Source organism: Cataglyphis hispanica, chromosome 7, assembly GCF_021464435.1.
Source record: "Cataglyphis hispanica isolate Lineage 1 chromosome 7, ULB_Chis1_1.0, whole genome shotgun sequence".
Lineage (NCBI taxonomy): Eukaryota > Metazoa > Arthropoda > Insecta > Hymenoptera > Formicidae > Cataglyphis > Cataglyphis hispanica.
The window spans coordinates 1,649,580-1,666,945 of NC_065960.1; the positions used below are offsets into that span (position 1 = coordinate 1,649,580).

The 17,366-nt window shown below is 42.8% G+C and overlaps 1 protein-coding gene across 6 annotated transcripts in view; it reads right to left on the minus strand.

Moving 5' to 3' along the window:
• Positions 1 to 111: 111 nt before the first annotated feature.
• The window catches only part of LOC126850893 (SH3 and multiple ankyrin repeat domains protein 2), a 113,226-nt gene continuing 95,971 nt past the window's right edge, over positions 112 to 17,366 (minus strand). For 2 of the 6 annotated variants that reach the window (XM_050594337.1, XM_050594336.1), the window contains 13 exons: positions 14,632 to 14,812; positions 14,014 to 14,333; positions 13,352 to 13,616; positions 9,695 to 10,418; positions 9,177 to 9,409; positions 8,229 to 8,405; positions 7,765 to 7,975; positions 7,490 to 7,691; positions 7,075 to 7,384; positions 6,791 to 6,984; positions 6,452 to 6,619; positions 5,061 to 5,364; positions 112 to 4,971 (listed from right to left, as the gene is read on the minus strand). In XM_050594337.1, coding sequence (XP_050450294.1) covers positions 3,728 to 4,971; positions 5,061 to 5,364; positions 6,452 to 6,619; positions 6,791 to 6,984; positions 7,075 to 7,384; positions 7,490 to 7,691; positions 7,765 to 7,975; positions 8,229 to 8,405; positions 9,177 to 9,409; positions 9,695 to 10,418; positions 13,352 to 13,616; positions 14,014 to 14,333; positions 14,632 to 14,812 — 4,533 coding nt within the window. In that variant the 3' untranslated portion in view covers positions 112 to 3,727. The remainder of the gene's footprint in view (positions 4,972 to 5,060; positions 5,365 to 6,451; positions 6,620 to 6,790; positions 6,985 to 7,074; positions 7,385 to 7,489; positions 7,692 to 7,764; positions 7,976 to 8,228; positions 8,406 to 9,176; positions 9,410 to 9,694; positions 10,419 to 13,351; positions 13,617 to 14,013; positions 14,334 to 14,631; positions 14,813 to 17,366) is intronic. The other 4 variants (XM_050594341.1, XM_050594340.1, XM_050594339.1 and 1 more) reach the window with 3 other exon arrangements.

Here is a 17,366-nt window from a genome sequence, read left to right on the forward strand (position 1 = left end):
ATATATATATATATATATATATATGTATGTATGTATATATGTATAAAGTTACATATATATATTTTAATGTACAGGAGTAAAGGTAAAGAGAGAGATTAAATTTCAGGCGCATTAGTTGAACATGATCGATTATTATTCATCGTCGAAACATTGCACGTACTTTTGCAATTTACAATACAATACCTATAATACAAAATACTAATAGTAATTGCCTCATAATAATATTAATGAGATAATGATAACTAAATTATGAAGAATGGCAAAAGGTGAGATGACAGAAGGAAGATGAATAGGCAAAGGATCGAGAATTAAACGTATAGGAAAGTGGTTGAAAATAACGAAGAGTGGTTCCCAAAAGTTCAGTCAATTGGTGTACAATCATCGAGTCATGGTTCTCGATGGCTCTCCTTAGCACCCTCGTCGAAGCGCAGTGTACAGGGTGTCTCGAGGGACGAATATACGTGTCGTATAACAATCCTTTATTTCTCCTCGCAAAATTGGCGCAAAATTCTTCCTAATCGAAAATCGATTTCATGGGGGAGTTTTAATCATCGAGCCAAGCGGAAAATTTACAACAGACGGATAATTAATAAAATTATTTTCCGAGGAAAAATCACGATCAAAAAATTTACTGAAACTATCTGAGGGAGTGGAGGGAGAAGAAACATACGTCTTTTTCGGTACACTCTGTATACGTGCTACGCTCTCCGCGAAGAGTGCGGCCGATTAATTATCGTTTACGCCGAAAACAGAGCCTGTATATATACATATATTATACATATATAAATACTTTACTGACAAATTTTAACAAGAATTAAATATATCGTGCGACAATCTCGGGACTCCTCATTAGGACGATATCGCGTCCTTACATTGCAAGGTCGCGATCCCGAACTCGCTGATCGATACGGAGAAAGAACAAGGGGGTACGACAGAGAAAGAAGGGAAGCAGAGGGAATGGAAAATTGGAAGGAGCAACTATAGATTACAAATTCCTCTCACGCAAGAGACGTACGCAATGTTAACTCTCTTTTCTTTTTTCTTCGTATATATATATATATATATATATATATATAAATTTTGATATATTATATATTTATATATATAATATATAAGACTACTCTCTATATATATTACTTTTGGCAGGAATGTCGTAATTATATAATAACATCTCAGTCGTAACCCGTGCATCCGGCTCACGGCAAAGAAAAATAAAGCCTCGCTTCTCGACCGATCTTCTCTGTTGATTTTCACTATGTCGTGCTCTGATTGAATCGTGATACACACATGTGTATCATTTTTTTTTTACCGCGATCTACAACAGTTTATAATCTCGTGACAGTATATATCCAATGAATGTCGTTGGATGTTTGTCAAATATTTTACGATTTTTTTTTTTTATATCGGATTTTATTACTATTATATATTCCTGGACAAACAATTTATAGAAGTTATTGGTTTAAATAAATATTTTTTAGTGATTTATTAAAAAACAATTTTTCAATAAATCGTATAAAATGTAGACACGGATCTATCATTTATCTAAACAAGAGTTTGAAAAATAAGTATATGAGATAAACGATGCACGAACTGCCAAATAGATTTATATAATTTTTCTATTTTTTTAATTCTGTTCCGATATCTTTCTCTTGCACTTTTTTTTTATATAAATCGTTTATAATTTTCATACAAAACATATCTTCATGCATAATGTTGCGATATTAATAAAAATATTCAAATATTCAAATCGCAAAATATTCAAAAAATATCCAAAAAAATATACTCCATACTTATACTATGCCGTGTACTTGCACTTATACTAAAAGACGTCGAAATCAAATATTATCTGAGGAATACTTGAAAATATGATTGAACTGAAAATATGATTGAACTCAATTTTTTCAAAAATCCACGCGGCGACTCACGCATACTCGCACGAAATGCGAGTTTCCTTATCTTTCTTTTTCTCAGAGTTCGCGAAAGCGCATATAGAGATGACCATCCAGGGGGAAAAGGGTGGGAAGGAAGAAAAAGATGTTCGATCGCTTATAGACCTAACATGATGAAAATGCGATGAAAATAAATGTGATGATCGCTTGTAATTATAGATACTCGAGGATATACAACGCACGTTACTCAATATATAATATATATATACAATATGCACTGTCACCCCGAGAGCCGCGAGATCTTACTAACTCGCGATGAATCACGGTTGCATCTGCGAATAGTGTTGCGAGTCGACGTAACACGTATGTACATCAGAAGGTCGATTAACTCACAAGCGGAGAATTTCGATTCACGAACTTGCATGTGAGTTCGATTCGAGCCGTCGAGTAAAATTGTGGAATTCTGCTAGTTATCCACTCACAATGTCAATCTTTGAACTCAGTCGACAAGAACGCATAATTAAAAAACAAAGAAAAAAACAAAAACAAAAACACGTCTCCTGGCTCAAGGGAAGCTTCTGACACGAATGGAAGGAGTATGGGGTTTTACTTTACACAGGCTGGAGTAGTGATGGTGCGATAGTATAACGAATATAGTGCTGCGCATTTCTGCGCGTGACGCGACTACGTTTTATTGACAGATCGTTAATGGAACGCCATAGTCGCCGTATGATTACAATATAACGATGCTAATATATAATAATATTAATAATATAATAATAATGCTCTAATATTAATAATAATAACATTTACAATTACAAACTAGTAAGAATCTCTAATGACTTCGCGAGTAGAGCTTTGTGATTAGGCATTTGAGCAGTGTCTTAGACATAAAAGAAAATGCTAGTTGAAACTAAAAAAAACTGCGTGTGTTCGATATTAACAAGTAATCAATTATATGATTTATGCATTACGTCATCGATCCATCATGGCCCATTTCATTCTTCGCCGGTGGATCAAGAATGAGCGAGATTATCGCGATATACTTTTGCTTAAAATTGGTTCAAGAGCGATTCGCAAAAAACTTGGCTCGACCTATCTTATTATCCGCATTCGGAGAGACAAAATGTATCGTGTGTAAAAGTATTAAAACCTCGTCGTTCGATAGAAACATGAAAAACAAATCGATATGCATTGCACATTCACGCGTCACGATTCTTTGCACGCGTACACGAATCTCTCTTCTTCTTTCTTTTTCTGATTTGGTTATTTTTTTCTTTTCTTTTCTTCTTCAATGTGCGGATTTTCGCTTTTTCCTATCTTTTAGGTCTCTCTTTCTCTTTCTTTCTCTTTCTATGGTATAGTAAATCGGTTTCCGGATTTGTCGGATCCTCGCTCATAGACAGGATATTATTAAACGATTATGATCGTTCGTGTTGCAAATCAATTCTCCATTATAGTGCAATCGAACGTACGCTCACACTCGTAAATTTACTTGGTAAAAATGCGCTCGCAATTATCTCCTCACATTATATCCTACGACTCCTAGACGCTCGATTAGAATACGAATTTACTATTGGCAAAAAGTCGTCCAAGCCGACCACGCTTTATATACGACAGCACACCTGCGCGGACTGTCAATCGCTTTTCAGCGATACCGTTCAAATTTAATATGCTCGTCGCGCGGCGATTACACTACCGAAAAGGCAGAAAAACCTCTAAATATATTGACTTTGAAATCGCGATCTACCAATTACGTGTTGCAAACTTCTCTGTTCGCGCAGCAAAGACATACGTGAACAAAACATTCGTGCTATAATTTACGGTGGATTTTTCTTTTACGGCAATGCTCTTCCGCCTGACGCCTTCACCTGGTTTCCGGCAACCTTGGGAATCGCGCCTATTATCTTAACCCGATTCTGTGAAGTGGTCTGCTGCTGCTGCTGCTGCTGTTGATGTTGCTTGTTATCGCAGAATTGCGGCGGTGGTGCAAATACCACTACTTCTTGATCATGGCCGCCGGCGGATGGGCCTGCGTTGAATTCCGGCGGCGGCGGCACAAACAGATCATTGTTCTGTTCCTCGGCATCCGCCTCGATCGGCGGCGGCAGCTGCGCCAGACTAACCGCGTGCCTAGTCAGCAAACCGCTACCCCCGTAGCCTGGTCGTTTGGTTTGACTGCTCTCCTTGTCGATCGGGTTGACACCGGTTAGCAGAGTCGTACCTCCCGAATGTTGATTGCTCTCCTGATTGGCCAGGTTCCGCACAGCAGTGTCATCAAAACCCATCGGCGGGCCCACCGGCACATCCTGATCCGAGCTAACGCCACTCGAGCTGTTGTCGCCGTCCTCGACGAGCGACTGCTGCGTCTGTAGCAGAAAGTCGTTTGGATGGCTTTTGGACGATTTGAGTTGCGTGCGCACTTTTTGGATCTCCTCGACGCTGAACGAGTGCGGCAGCGAGCCGCTTCCCGACGAACTCGAGCCGGATGTGTTGGAATTGCCGGATGTTTCTCGCGTTGCCTCCAGTTTTTCCCGCGCCGCCGCTTTCTCGAGCTCCTTCGCAATCTCCGATTCACCATCCTCGTCCGTCTCGTCGTCCTCGCCTTCGTCGTCATTCTCCGATTCTGACAGGCTGTAATCTGGCTCGGGAATTGGCGGTGCCGAATTAGGCGGCACGGTCGTTCCGTTTGCGCCGGACGCGATCGACGAAAGATTCGTGACGGATGAACTGGCGTTCAAGACGACAGTCTTCTTTTTCCGCTCGCGGATACCGGCCGTGCTGTTACTTCTAGTAGTCTTCAGCGGTTGCGCGTACTGATTGTTACCGTTCCCGTTGCTGTTTATATTGCCGACATTGTTATTCAGCGCCTGCTGGCTGCCGGTTGGCTTGAACATTGTGTTGTTTGGCGGATTGCGCAGACTATGAGATTTCCTGAGATGCGGGCGGTTAGCTGGTAGACTGCGTGAACGGTAACCGACGGTCTTCATGTCCTCCGGCGAGGCATATAGCTTCGCACTGTTAGACGGTCGAAAACTCGACATCACTCCATAACCGCCTTCGATCGTGGCCGCCGCGAGTTCTACGAAAACAAACGAGGATTACAATTCAATCACTTTGATGTAGAAAAACAAAGCTATAAGTGAAATGGCGAAGAACCTCGTTTATTACCTTTCACTTGCTGGATGTGCGCCATGTTATCGTAAACCGAAGCTGGAGTGACAACGTCCGGCACGTTGGCGCCGACATTCACTTTGATGACTTGCCCAACCGGCGGAGGTGGCGGCGGATGATTCGGCGGTGGAAGACCATTTCTACCGTTCAAGGCATTTACATCTTCTTGGCTTCTATGGCACTTGGGCGCCAAAAGGGACGAGGACTGCACTTGCACGTTGAGATCCGGCGTACTGTGGAAGTCTCTGTGAAGATCAGAACCTCCGCCCAAGCCGCCGAAGAAGCGCACTTTTGATTGCGACTGTAAATGTAAGGACAAGTGATTCGTACAAGCTGCACCTCGCGAACGCTTGGTGTCGTCGCCTTGATAATTCGCAAAATTCGTAAATTTTTTAACTTTTCATTTAAGGAATTGCAATTTACAATTGGATCGATAAAAGGACAAAGGATAAAGTAAAACACAGAAAGGCAGAGAAAGGAATATTGGAGAAATGTGATACGAAGCATACTCCTGCTAAGCGTGAACTCCAAACTACCGTAACTACCGCTAACCCATTACTACCATTACCATTGCTTGCTTGCCAAAGATTATCTAAGTGTTAATGCTGTCGTATGCTGCGAAGAATGTACACGTAATAAGATAATGACATATCGTCAGTTTTCCATGCTTACAGAATCCCGAAGAGCGACTTAAGGAACTGAAGGAAATTGCAAAAACTTGGTTAAAATGCAAATGCGCAACTGGTTAATCATACTTGAGGCGTGAACACGAAGCACGTAGGTGGCACCTAACGCCCTCGCGGACGTCAGATTTCTGTTTCATTTAGCAAATGGCTTAGTCACCTGAAATCATGCAAGCCACGGACGAGCTAGAAACAAAGTATTTTGGATCAGTAATATAAGTAGTGGTCCTCGTCGTCTCGTCCGCACCAAGACCGTCCCTTGCTGTGCGCTCGCACCGGCTTGCGCGCAAACTATAACATACATGCAAAAAAAAGAACCACCATTACCATTGCCCAGAGAGAAGAGAGGAGGATTCACCGAACGTTGGACGACTCTTTCGAACGCTGGTAGACATTTTTTAAAGGGATGTGTCCTTAACCGCCAGATATTAATAAATTATTATTCAATGTGGATACCATACGAGAAAAACAAGCAGAGAAAAGAGAAATCTATTTAGAGATTAGGGAATGATTAAAAATAACTATCTAAAGGGACATCGGAAAGTTCGATCAAGCTACTGGATGAGATGAACAAATATATTAACGTCCATTTTTTAGGGCAGCTTTCATCAAGGGGATTTATTTTCAACTTATATAGAGAAAAATGTTAAAAAGAGAAACGCGAGCGCTCTTTGTAACTTTGAGAGTGTGGCGAGTCATCCTTACTTTGCCCTTGCGCTTCATCTCTGCTACGCTCGCGTACACCCTGCCGGTCTTGGCAGGCGACGACGGATGCGACTTGGTTGACTGACCAGTAGTCTGAAAGTGAGACGAGCTCATCATGGACGAGCTGTACTGACCACCGGCGCTACCCTGCTGCCGCTGAAATAGTTCCTGGAAGAGAAATTAAAGGACGAAGCTGAAGCCTCGGTTTCATTTCGTGCACAAAATGCCATTCAATTCGGAGACAACGAGCGCACGGATAGTTTCAGTGTGATCGAGCAAGAGAGAGGGAGCACGTTGCAATGCGCATACGGCCCGCAAATTGGGACGAGAGATAATTACTTCGAGTTCTGCAGCGGTAATCCTGCTGGATGTCGGACGCGATCGGATGCTGGCTGTTCTCGGTTGCACCGGAGTATTCTGACCGGTGTTCGATCCAGTCGAGGGCTGCTGCGGCATGTGAATCGATTCTGCGCTGCTCGATTTTCCACCTGTCGATGTGATTTCATCGCGATCATCTCTTTCGCCGCCTCCTTCTGCAAGAGAAACACGACTAATGTGTAGCATCATGTAGGATGTTTGTTCTCATGTACGTAATCTCGCAAAAACGGATTCTAATTTATTACCTAATCCCGCGACCATCGATCGTGCCCTCGCCCGACCCACGCTTAGTGTTGTCTTCGGGTCTCTCCGTGGTGGTACAGGAGCTGGAGATCTGCCAAGCGTACCACCGATTACTACATTGTTGTTACCCTTGCGCGGTAAAGTCGCATACTGTCTCTGGATAGGTTGACTAGTTGGCAACGCGGCCGCAGATTGAGAATTCGGAAGACTAATTACTGGCGAAACCACTGTCATTCGCACCAATTCTCCCGATTTCCTAATCAGGTCGACTACGTGTTCATGGGAGGCCGTCGTCACGTCCTCGCCATTAATCTGAAACATTCATTGAAAAAAATGATTTTGCGATTTACCTTACAATATAAAATGCTATTACATATAAAATTATTAGACTACATCAATATCCGCGGATAATCTTACTTGAATAAGAAAATCTCCTTTTCGGAGACCCGCTAAATCAGCCACACCTCCTTGATCGACGTCGTCCAGATACTGTAGCGCCGGATACCTGGCAGACGGTGTTAACTCCATTAGCGGCGAGGTGGCCTTGGCGCCGCGCAATACGAAACCGAAGCCTTTCCTCGAACGGTGAAGAACAACAGTGCGGGGTTCCGATGTGACGCTGAGAATACAAAGAACGCTGTTGGATTTCGCATTAAACGTAGGATAAGAACGTTATCGAACGTTGAACTTACGGCTTCTTTAATCTAGGCGCGGTAGCAAAGTATTTATGCTGCGACTCCCTGCGACCTAGAACTCGATTTCGTCCGTCCCTGGCAGGCTGCGGACCTAGAGGTATGTTCGTGTGACGCAGCCTGACTTCCTGAACGCAATGCGCGGGGAACAAACCGGTACCTTGTCCACGTAGGACCCCTTCCAAGAGGCCGCAATCGGTAGCACCGGTGACTGTTAAAAATAAAGAAACAAAAACACGCTTGCTATGAGAGTAATATTTCTGGACGTTACCTACAAAACAGAAATCGAGAAAGACAAAGTGAGACAGTCGTCACCCCATATCACGAAACACGAGAATAATTACGGAAAACACATGGAATATCACGAAACATCACTCGTCGCTGTCAAATCAAAGTCAACGAAGCTAGATGAGAAAGAAAGAGAGAGAGAAGAGTACGTTTGTTGGATTTCCCGATAGGTGTACCTTCAAGGATGTCTCCTTGATTGATAGTGAGATGGCCAGTAATCCCGCTGTTGTAGCTCTCCACGCAGACAACCGTCGTACCGGGAATGGATAATGAATTGGTCGTGTCGGACTGCGAGGTTCCTACCCCGGAACTGTCACTGATCACGTCGGACGCCGTGTCGCCGAGGCTCTTGTCTAGAAATCGACAACAGTCGGATATACTCAGCGTGATATCTCATGTTTGATTCATATCGCCTTATCGAGCGGTAAACGCCATGCAAGAGATCGAAATCTCTTAAGAAAGACAGAGAAAGAAAGAGAGAGAGAGAGGAAGAATAGCTAACTTTAACGCTAAATCAAATTTTTAACGCACTTGGCCTCAAAGAAAAAAAAAAAGAAAAAATATAAATTAATTCGTTGATTCGCCTAAAATGTGCTCTAAGACGGCAATAAGAGCTCTAAACATTACCAGCCGCATTGCATCTTAAGAGGCGGCCTCTAATGAATGTTAAGCGCAGCGTGTCTTTCTTCTCAAGCGAGATAACCTCGTCCAGCTCGTTCACGAGGAGGAATCACTAAACTCAGAATCTCTAATATCCTCGGGGACATCAAAACGATAGCATGCACGAACCATCAAAGCCAACGTCCGACTAACTCTCATCGTGTCGTTCGACCATCTTTGCGCACCGCCGGTTTTTGGTGGTGATGGTACTACATATAAACATGATGATGTTGCATTTAATAATTGTTTAATTGCTTTACGCGCGACAAACGACTTCGCGCAATAGACTTGTCCGCTTCCTCGTACCTTCGGGGACAGTTGATTCCCTCTTGGAGAGTGTCCAGAGTATCTACGCGTATTTGTGTTGATTTCCGCAGCTTGTGAATCATCGAGGAGCAAATTTTCCTCATCATGGAATAGTGGAAGGAATCGAAGGGGATAGAAAGAGAAAAGAATTAGTATACCTGTGACGATGCTGGCCGAATCCTCGCCGGACGGTTGATTGCTGCCTTCAGATAAGCTCGAACTGGCCGAGCTAAAAGGTGCTAAGCTCCTGCTGCTAGGCGACGGCGACGGCGGCATCTCCATCTGCGTTCTGTGCATATCGAGGCGATGTTGTAGCTCGAGCCGGTGCTCTTGCAGCCTCGTTAGACCCTCCATTCTCAAGTTTGTATAATTCTCCGCGGCGCTCGGCAATCTTGAAACGGTGCGTACAACTCTTAGGATACATCGGCGATCGGTGCTTCGCGCTGATCAAGACGCTAACCAAGACACGTGTGTGGCACGTGTATCTTTCTTTAGTTAGCCAGCACATGTGATGGCCAGGTTTTGATCAGGGTGAAGCATCGGCGACCGCGAACGTATCGCACGAACTGCCATCATTGTAATGACATATAACTCGAAGCGTCGTTTCATTTTTTTAATTTTGTCACGTTTATCCAGTGATCGGCGGCGTATGCGCGACTCTTCATCTAATGCTTACCTCGCGTTAGGATCTCTCAAAGAATTTGGACTCTGGTACTCCGACGTTAGTCGGTGGCCGTTCTGTTCGGACGGTATTCGGCTCGGTAAATCGTTTCTGCTCGACTCTACGGACGGTACTCTGCCGAGGCTTCCGTGGTGGACCGACTCGGTTGACTGACCGACGATCGCGATTCCACCAGTGGAGGGATACTGTTCCGTGGACGGTACTCTGCTCATGCCCGCCGCGACGGTCGGATACTGTTCCGTGGACGGTACTCTGGTCAGCGTACTAACGGTCGGATACTGCTCGGAGGACGGTACTCTGATCAGAGTGGCGTCGTATCGTTCGCAGGACGAGGCTCTGCTCAAGACGATGCCGGACGGCGGCGCGTATTTCTCTTCGGACGCGACTCGGACGAGTGTGCCGGACAATGGTGGAGGCGGAGAGTACGGTTGCTCCGTGGACGGTACTCGATTCAGGCTCGCGGCGGTAGCGTACTGCTCAGCGGAGGGTACTCGCGTGATACTCGAGTATTGTTCCACAGAGATGGTTCTGGTGAGTGTACCACTAGAGGTACCACCACCGGCGCTAGACGCCGCCGCCGCGTGTTGTTCGGTGGACGGTATCCTGGTGAGGGTGCCCAGATTACTCGCTGAGCAGCTCGTCGTCATCATCGTGGAAGTGCCACCGAAGGCCACCGAGCGCCGCTTCGGGTTGTAACGTGGCGGCCCTTTAAAGGGTACTGGAAAATCGCAAGGGTTGCAAGGTTAAGTAAAGAAAGGATTACTTAGCCTTACAAGAGAGAAAGAGAAAGAGAGAGGTAAAGAGAGAGAAATAGAGAGAGAGAGAGAAAGAGAGTATTCGTCGTCTTCTCCGACGAGCGTCGACGCGGTTCTTCAAGGGCGAAACGTAAAATTGTGTCAGATGGCTCATTAAAATTGAATGAAATGCAATAGTGTGTGATCGCAAATTATGCTGAACCCTAAACAGTGTCATTTTAAAGATATATTATACAAAATAATTTAACGTAATAATTTAATCAAATTTTTTCATTTGAGAAAAAAAAAAATTTTTAATATAATTTATTAAATTCTCGTTTAAAAATTTAATAATAATCCTGCAAAAAAAATTACATCCAATACCGCTCGTACTGTCTAGGGTTAAAAATGATTACACATGTAAGTGCCGCGTAGTACAACACGGGGACAATGCTTTCGTGACCGAAACAGATACCGAACAAATCACTTAATCGGCGTTGAGCGTGTTAAGTATCGCGACGACCGTTTTATACGATCGTCATTATCCGCGTTCTATCGAACGCGCGGGTGTGTTAGTCGCGTGGTTACACATCGCGTACATTATGTTTGCTGAAGCGAAGAGTTTTATGGCTATCTCTCGGAGCTCCGTTCTTCTACACGATCGATCTTCCGGTGTCACGAAAGATCGTCGTGCGGGATTTTTGCAAAGCGGATTTACAAGCGGTCGCTGTGTTGCACACACAAGCTCGTACGCACGCACGCAGCAACGCACAATGTTACTTCACGATGATGATTATTGGCTCTCTCCCCGGATAACCCCGAACAACCAGGTATTGCTCTCGTCGTTTTATCGTGCCGACTTGTACAGGTCGTCTCAGAATCGACGGAAGGCAGACGTATGACGTTATCCATTGAAGTTGAAAATGAAAATGAAAATCTCCTCATCGTTATTTAATTGTTTAATTAAAGGTTTAACTCGAGATGAAAACTTTATCCAAAAAGAATTTTAATTTCGTAACTAAATCGTCAAAAATGTCAAATGCATATTCGAAATTTGAAAGTTTGCTGAGGAAAAATAGATTCAAATTTTTCACCGGAAACAACGCGTTATGTGTGCAATTTTGACAATTCCGGGACAATTCTGTACAGACGGGAAAGCGGTAGAAAGCCACACACACGCAAGGATAACGACTTCATCCTCGTTCCGTTGTATCCGTTATGTGCGATACAATGTGCTCGAGATTATACGGATAAATCTCGTCGGAATACGTCATGTGCACAAACGATCGACGTCGCCGTCACCAGATTGTCGGGATGCGTTTCTTTAAATTCCCTCTCAGGCTCCACAGACTCCGACGATCCGTCCGGCCACGTGGATTCACAACGTATCTCGAACTACCAAACATTTTACTAGTCAAGACATTCTTGCACAAATTCAATGCTGCCAGACAATAAATATGAATATCGCGTAAGAATATATTTTTAATTTATTAATGATACAATAAAAACTCTTCTAGCAAAAGTCAATTTATTTTTAACACGCAGTTATAAATAAAAAGAAAATACAAAAATCAATAAGACAATACATAATTTGAATATTTTAAAAGTAGAATTTTATTTATTAATTTTATATTGAAATTTTTAAGTTTGGAGTTTATTCGAGAATCGATACTGATCGATGCATTTTGTGACGCGAATCCCGGCAGCATTGATCCATTCGACAGTGAATCAAAGATACAGTACCATTAGTTACTGGAAAGCACAATCTATCAAGAGGTAGTGTCGTTACTTCTCCTCGGTATCACAAATGTACTCGACGTCATATACACGACCATCACCACCAAAAATATTCCCATGACATGATTGTAAAAATTTTTACGTTACTCGTCACACAGCACAGACACAGGTAAATAGGATAAGTACATTGACATACGTACGTCACACTCACAACGCGTCTCGTGTTATATATACACAATTCCAGAGAGGCACCCTCTATATAAGTAATTACGTACCAGAGAAGAGCTACCTATCCAACGTCTACTTCTATATTAGATACGAGAAGAATAGCGTGCAACATGCTCATGCCATGCTCAGCTCTACAATCATGCAATATAAAATACTACATCGTAGTTTCTAAGCCACGATCACGTTCGTTATCAGAGATAAGCATTGTTAACTTTGTTACGTCACACACCATCGCGGCCATGTGCGACTTTTTTATTTTAGCAAACAATATCGAGTGAGATATCGTAGATATTAAAGGAATATGGGACGATATCACCGATAGCCCGATAAGCGGCGACTACTAGAAGTTTCCGATGAGTTATTTCTCGATTTTTATATCAGAAATTGTATAAGAAAGATCGCAAAGTTTTTTGTCGTTGAATCTCGATGTCTTTCCATCTGATTAACAATTTTTAATTTATTTAATAAATATATATAGTATATAGCAGATACGTTCGTAAAGGGGATTAGAATCGGACAGTCATGTTGATCAGCCGTCGCGCGGGTGTGGCAAATGAATATAGAGAAACCTCGACGAGAGTAATGAGATTACGGTTATCCATCTTCCGAGCCCGTTCGTCCCATTCGTGATCCCGGAAGGACCGATCCGCCGCGTTATCATCGTTCCGCGAGCAAGGGTCGCCGAGAGCGACGGAACAATGTCCGGAGAGAGAAGCGAGAACGCAGAAAGAAGGACGCAAGGGGGAGGAGAACGAGAGGAAGAAGATCGTCAACGTCTGTCGTTTATTCTTGCAGCATCATGCCTCGACCTCTTCAAGCGAGTTTCCTGCGCCCGGATCCTCGCGCCCCCGCGTTTCTCGCTTTTTCTCCTCCCCCCCTTCCTCCCTTCTTCATCGCGAGAGTCCGCCAAGCTTTACGATTTTTGACAGTTCGTGCGACGTTCATAACTCACCGACTTCTTCCGGCTGATAGTTCTTGATGACTTCGGCGAGCTCCATGTTGCCGGCGATCACGGCGACTTGGTATGGCGTTTGGTTCGCATAGTTGAGTGCGTCCTTCTGCGCGCCCCTGAAGAGTAGCTGACGTATGCACGAGGCGTCCGTGTTATTCACCGCGCACACGTGCAACGGCGTATTACCGGACGCGTTGCGCGCATTCATGTCAGCGCCGTAGAAAAGCAGGTGGTCCAGATGCTGTACGAGATTGTTGCGACAAGCCTGCGAACATACGACACGAGTAGGTGGGTATTAGCTGCGGGAATCATTCGACGAATCATTCAAATTGCATTCTTCTCAATTAAGTCAAGTAATGATTCGAATATTTTTCTACGCGAGAAATCGTGAACAAAATTTTGCTTTACAAGGAAGTAATGAGTTTCAAAGAGAAAATATAGGAATTCTGACTAATAAAATTTAAAAAATATACTAGTTGTTTTTAACTTTTATTCAGAGATAATAAGGAAATAAGAACCAAATTTTTTTTCATCAAACCTCATGATTCATAAGAATATTCGCAAGAAATGAATTTTTTTATATTCTTCCACTAATCTTTTATTATCTCTACAACATACGCAGAAACTATAGAAAAAAAACAAAAAAAAAAATAAACAAGTACCTGATGAACTTCCTGCCAGCCCTGGAGATCCTGCGCTCCTATTGTCGCGTGGTCGTGAAGCAACGTCTCGCAGAGCATCGGATCGGTTTTGTGAATGACGCTATAATAGAGCGGCGTCAGACCCTTCGTATCTTTGTAGTTCGGGCTGGCGCCCAGCTCTAATAGCGTTTTCACCGCCTCTAGACTGTTTCGTTCAACGGCACGATGCATCGCCGTTAGACCCTCTTTCGTTCGATAGTCCAGTAGAGCGCCACCATTGACTAACGCAATTATAACTTTCGACGGCTTTTTCAAAGTGGTTGCCAATGTCAATGGCGTCTCTGAAATTAAGAATTAAAAAAAAAAAATTACTTTCATCTTCGGCAATCGCAAAAATAGACTCGCAATATTTTCTCCAAAGTGTCAAGAAGCAAAAAATATTTCTCTTTTGTAATTTTAGATTATTTTTGTATAATTGAAAATATGCAATCGTAAAATGTAATTAATGCCCATGTGACAGGATGATTACGTAAATTAATTTTATGATGACTTTTAAATATTTTAGAATATGTTGGTAGTTGATGAAAATCACGCTGTACAACTATACGAATTGTTTTAGCAATTGTGCATGCGAATTACCTCCTGTTTCCTGACAGTGGAAATTAGGATCCAGCCCTTTGCTGCACATCTTCGCGATTTTCTCAACCTGACTGCTCTGCACATAATCCAATAACCTTCGCAAATTCGTCCTGGTATGCATAGCCTTGAGCTGTTTCTCATCCAAATGCAGCATCTTGTACACCCGCCTCTTATATTTGAGCTGGAATTTAAGAATAATGACATTTATACTGTTGAGAAGCGCCGTTTCAGAATCTATTATTACGGAACGGCTATTTTAATGACGCTTCGCTTTCCATCATATGAAAAGGTAAAATTTATCCCTCGGCGAGCTAATTATTTCCATATTACACGGTGATATAGCAGCTTAAATATATAAAATCATAAATTACGTTGCAAAGTAAGATATATCCAGAGATATTTAACTCTGACTCTGATCGTCGCGTGCGATTTGTCGCGGTATAGATTTGCAGTAGCTCCGTACAGTACTTATGCAAATATATCTCAAGAGAGAGAACGCCGAGCGTGGCTATCGTTATCGTTAAATATATCTCATCGACGGGGATCGTCTCACCTGGGCGACCATATAATTGCCATTTCTTATAATCTACTGCACACGAATACGTTCGTCACGCGCATTTCTCCGTTATCGATGAATACGCAATAAACCGGACGTGACATAAGATGCGTAAAGCACTGAAAGAGGCTCCGCCTTCAGGAAATTGAACCCGACTATCCTCCTCTTTTTCTCCTATCGAAAATTCAATCTGAAGCCGTCTCATCTTCCCTCATCTTTCTTGCATTATACATCTTCTCTAGATTGTAATAAAATTTTTATTAGACAAAAGCTATATCCGGAAACTAATAATGAAGCACGGTTCTCTCGTTTTATTCGCGTTTCTGGCGCTTAATTTCCTCGAGGTTCTCTCTCATCGGTGAAATATATCCATGTAAATTTATATGTAACATTTAATTTAATTTATATGCAATTTACACTGAAAACCTCATTTTCATCTTTTATTAACCGCGCGAACGCTTTCGCTAGAATTGCGCTGTAAAAAAGATATCGCGTAAAGAATTACATGGCGCGATTTCTTTTCGAGATGACCGCGTGGCCGCATTACAATAATAGCGCGATAAATAAAGTTCACCGTAATGCGCCGGATACGCAAGTGCATCGCGCTGCCATCATCATCGTGTATCGGATTAGGTTTTATCGCGAACGCAAACTCAATGGCTCGAGCTAACGGTGTTGCTTATCTCACGATAGGGAGAAATATCGAGCAAATTTTGCGAATGAAAAATGGAAATTGAGAAACGCAAGATCCCTCTTGCCGCTATAAAATTTAATTTTATCACAAAGGTTCGTTTATCCTTTAGAGAGGAACGACAGAATGTCAATATATGTATATCGAGCGGATAAAAAAATAACTACAAGGTTCAACAGTTCCAACGTAAGTTTTTTTTTTTTTTTTTGTTTCTTTTGTATCGAGAGCAAATTCTATCTCTCCACTGGATGAAAACAAGGAATTACGCGTAACGATGATCTTGAATGGATCGCGCGAATGCGACGAGCTTGTTTGACAATTAATTATTCTCCAGCTCTCGCGACTGACAGCCGGCGACGGCTGTCGGCTGTCAATTTTCACTTTTCATTCACGTATTCTCGTATTCGCCAAAGTGGTTCGTCTCGCCCACGTCCTATCCCGGATTGTCCGATGATACATAACTCGTGCAAAATAAATGGTTCGTCAAGTGATCAAAGAAACTGAATCGAAGCGACCCTGAAACCTACCTCGTCCGACCACAGCGCTTTCGTGACGAAAGCGGGTCTGAAATTGACAGGGAGGGCAAAAGGAGGATTCGATTATTGTAATAAGAAAGCTTTGTTGGCAGAAGGCTGATATTACCGGCGAAATACCGGCGATTTAGACGCAACGTTCATTTCGTATTCATCCTCGATAATAATGTCCCGGCGCGTCTTAATGTATGAGTAACCCTTATTGGTTATCGTTCTCGTTTACTCGGTAAAGAAAATCTTCTCTGAATAATTTTATTCCCATCGCGTATTAAATAAAGAAAACTAAAATAAAATATAATCTCAATTTTCATTCATCTTACATCTTTAGAACCTGTTCTTCTACTATATTTCGTACTTATATTTAATTTTCAGCTTTAAACGATTTACTTAATTTAATCAGGTTGTCGCTTAATATTAAAAACATCGCGCTATAAAATATTGCACATCACGAGAAGTTTGTTACATTGATTATTTCGTTAAATTATGCCATATCTTGTCAAAATATCGTTTCGGAAATGCCGATATTAATATTAATAACGAGCAAATCTTTGCGAAACGTGATACTCCGTAAAAACCGTCTCTATGTTTACAAAGAGAATAAAAGTCTCGTTGTAAGGAGGATATTATGTGTGCTCAGGCTTTTGCGACACATCTCTCCGCAGAGTTTTCAAAACCACGGGGCCCCATTGTCCGATGAGGGATCCCGCTGACAGGCGTTTGTGTTAAACGCAAGTTTTTCGTCGACAGGCCTCATGTAATTTGTAACTCGTGCGAGGTGAATGCGGCCTAAAGACGGTTTCAAAGAAGCTGTGTATGAGTCAGCCGTCCCTGAAAGTGAATCTCCCGCGACGAAACGGAGACATGCAGCTGGCAGGATGGAACCAACCGATCGGCAGACCGGTCGAGGAGGAAGAAGAAGAAGCAGAAGAAGAAGAAGGAGACGAGGGAACGAGGC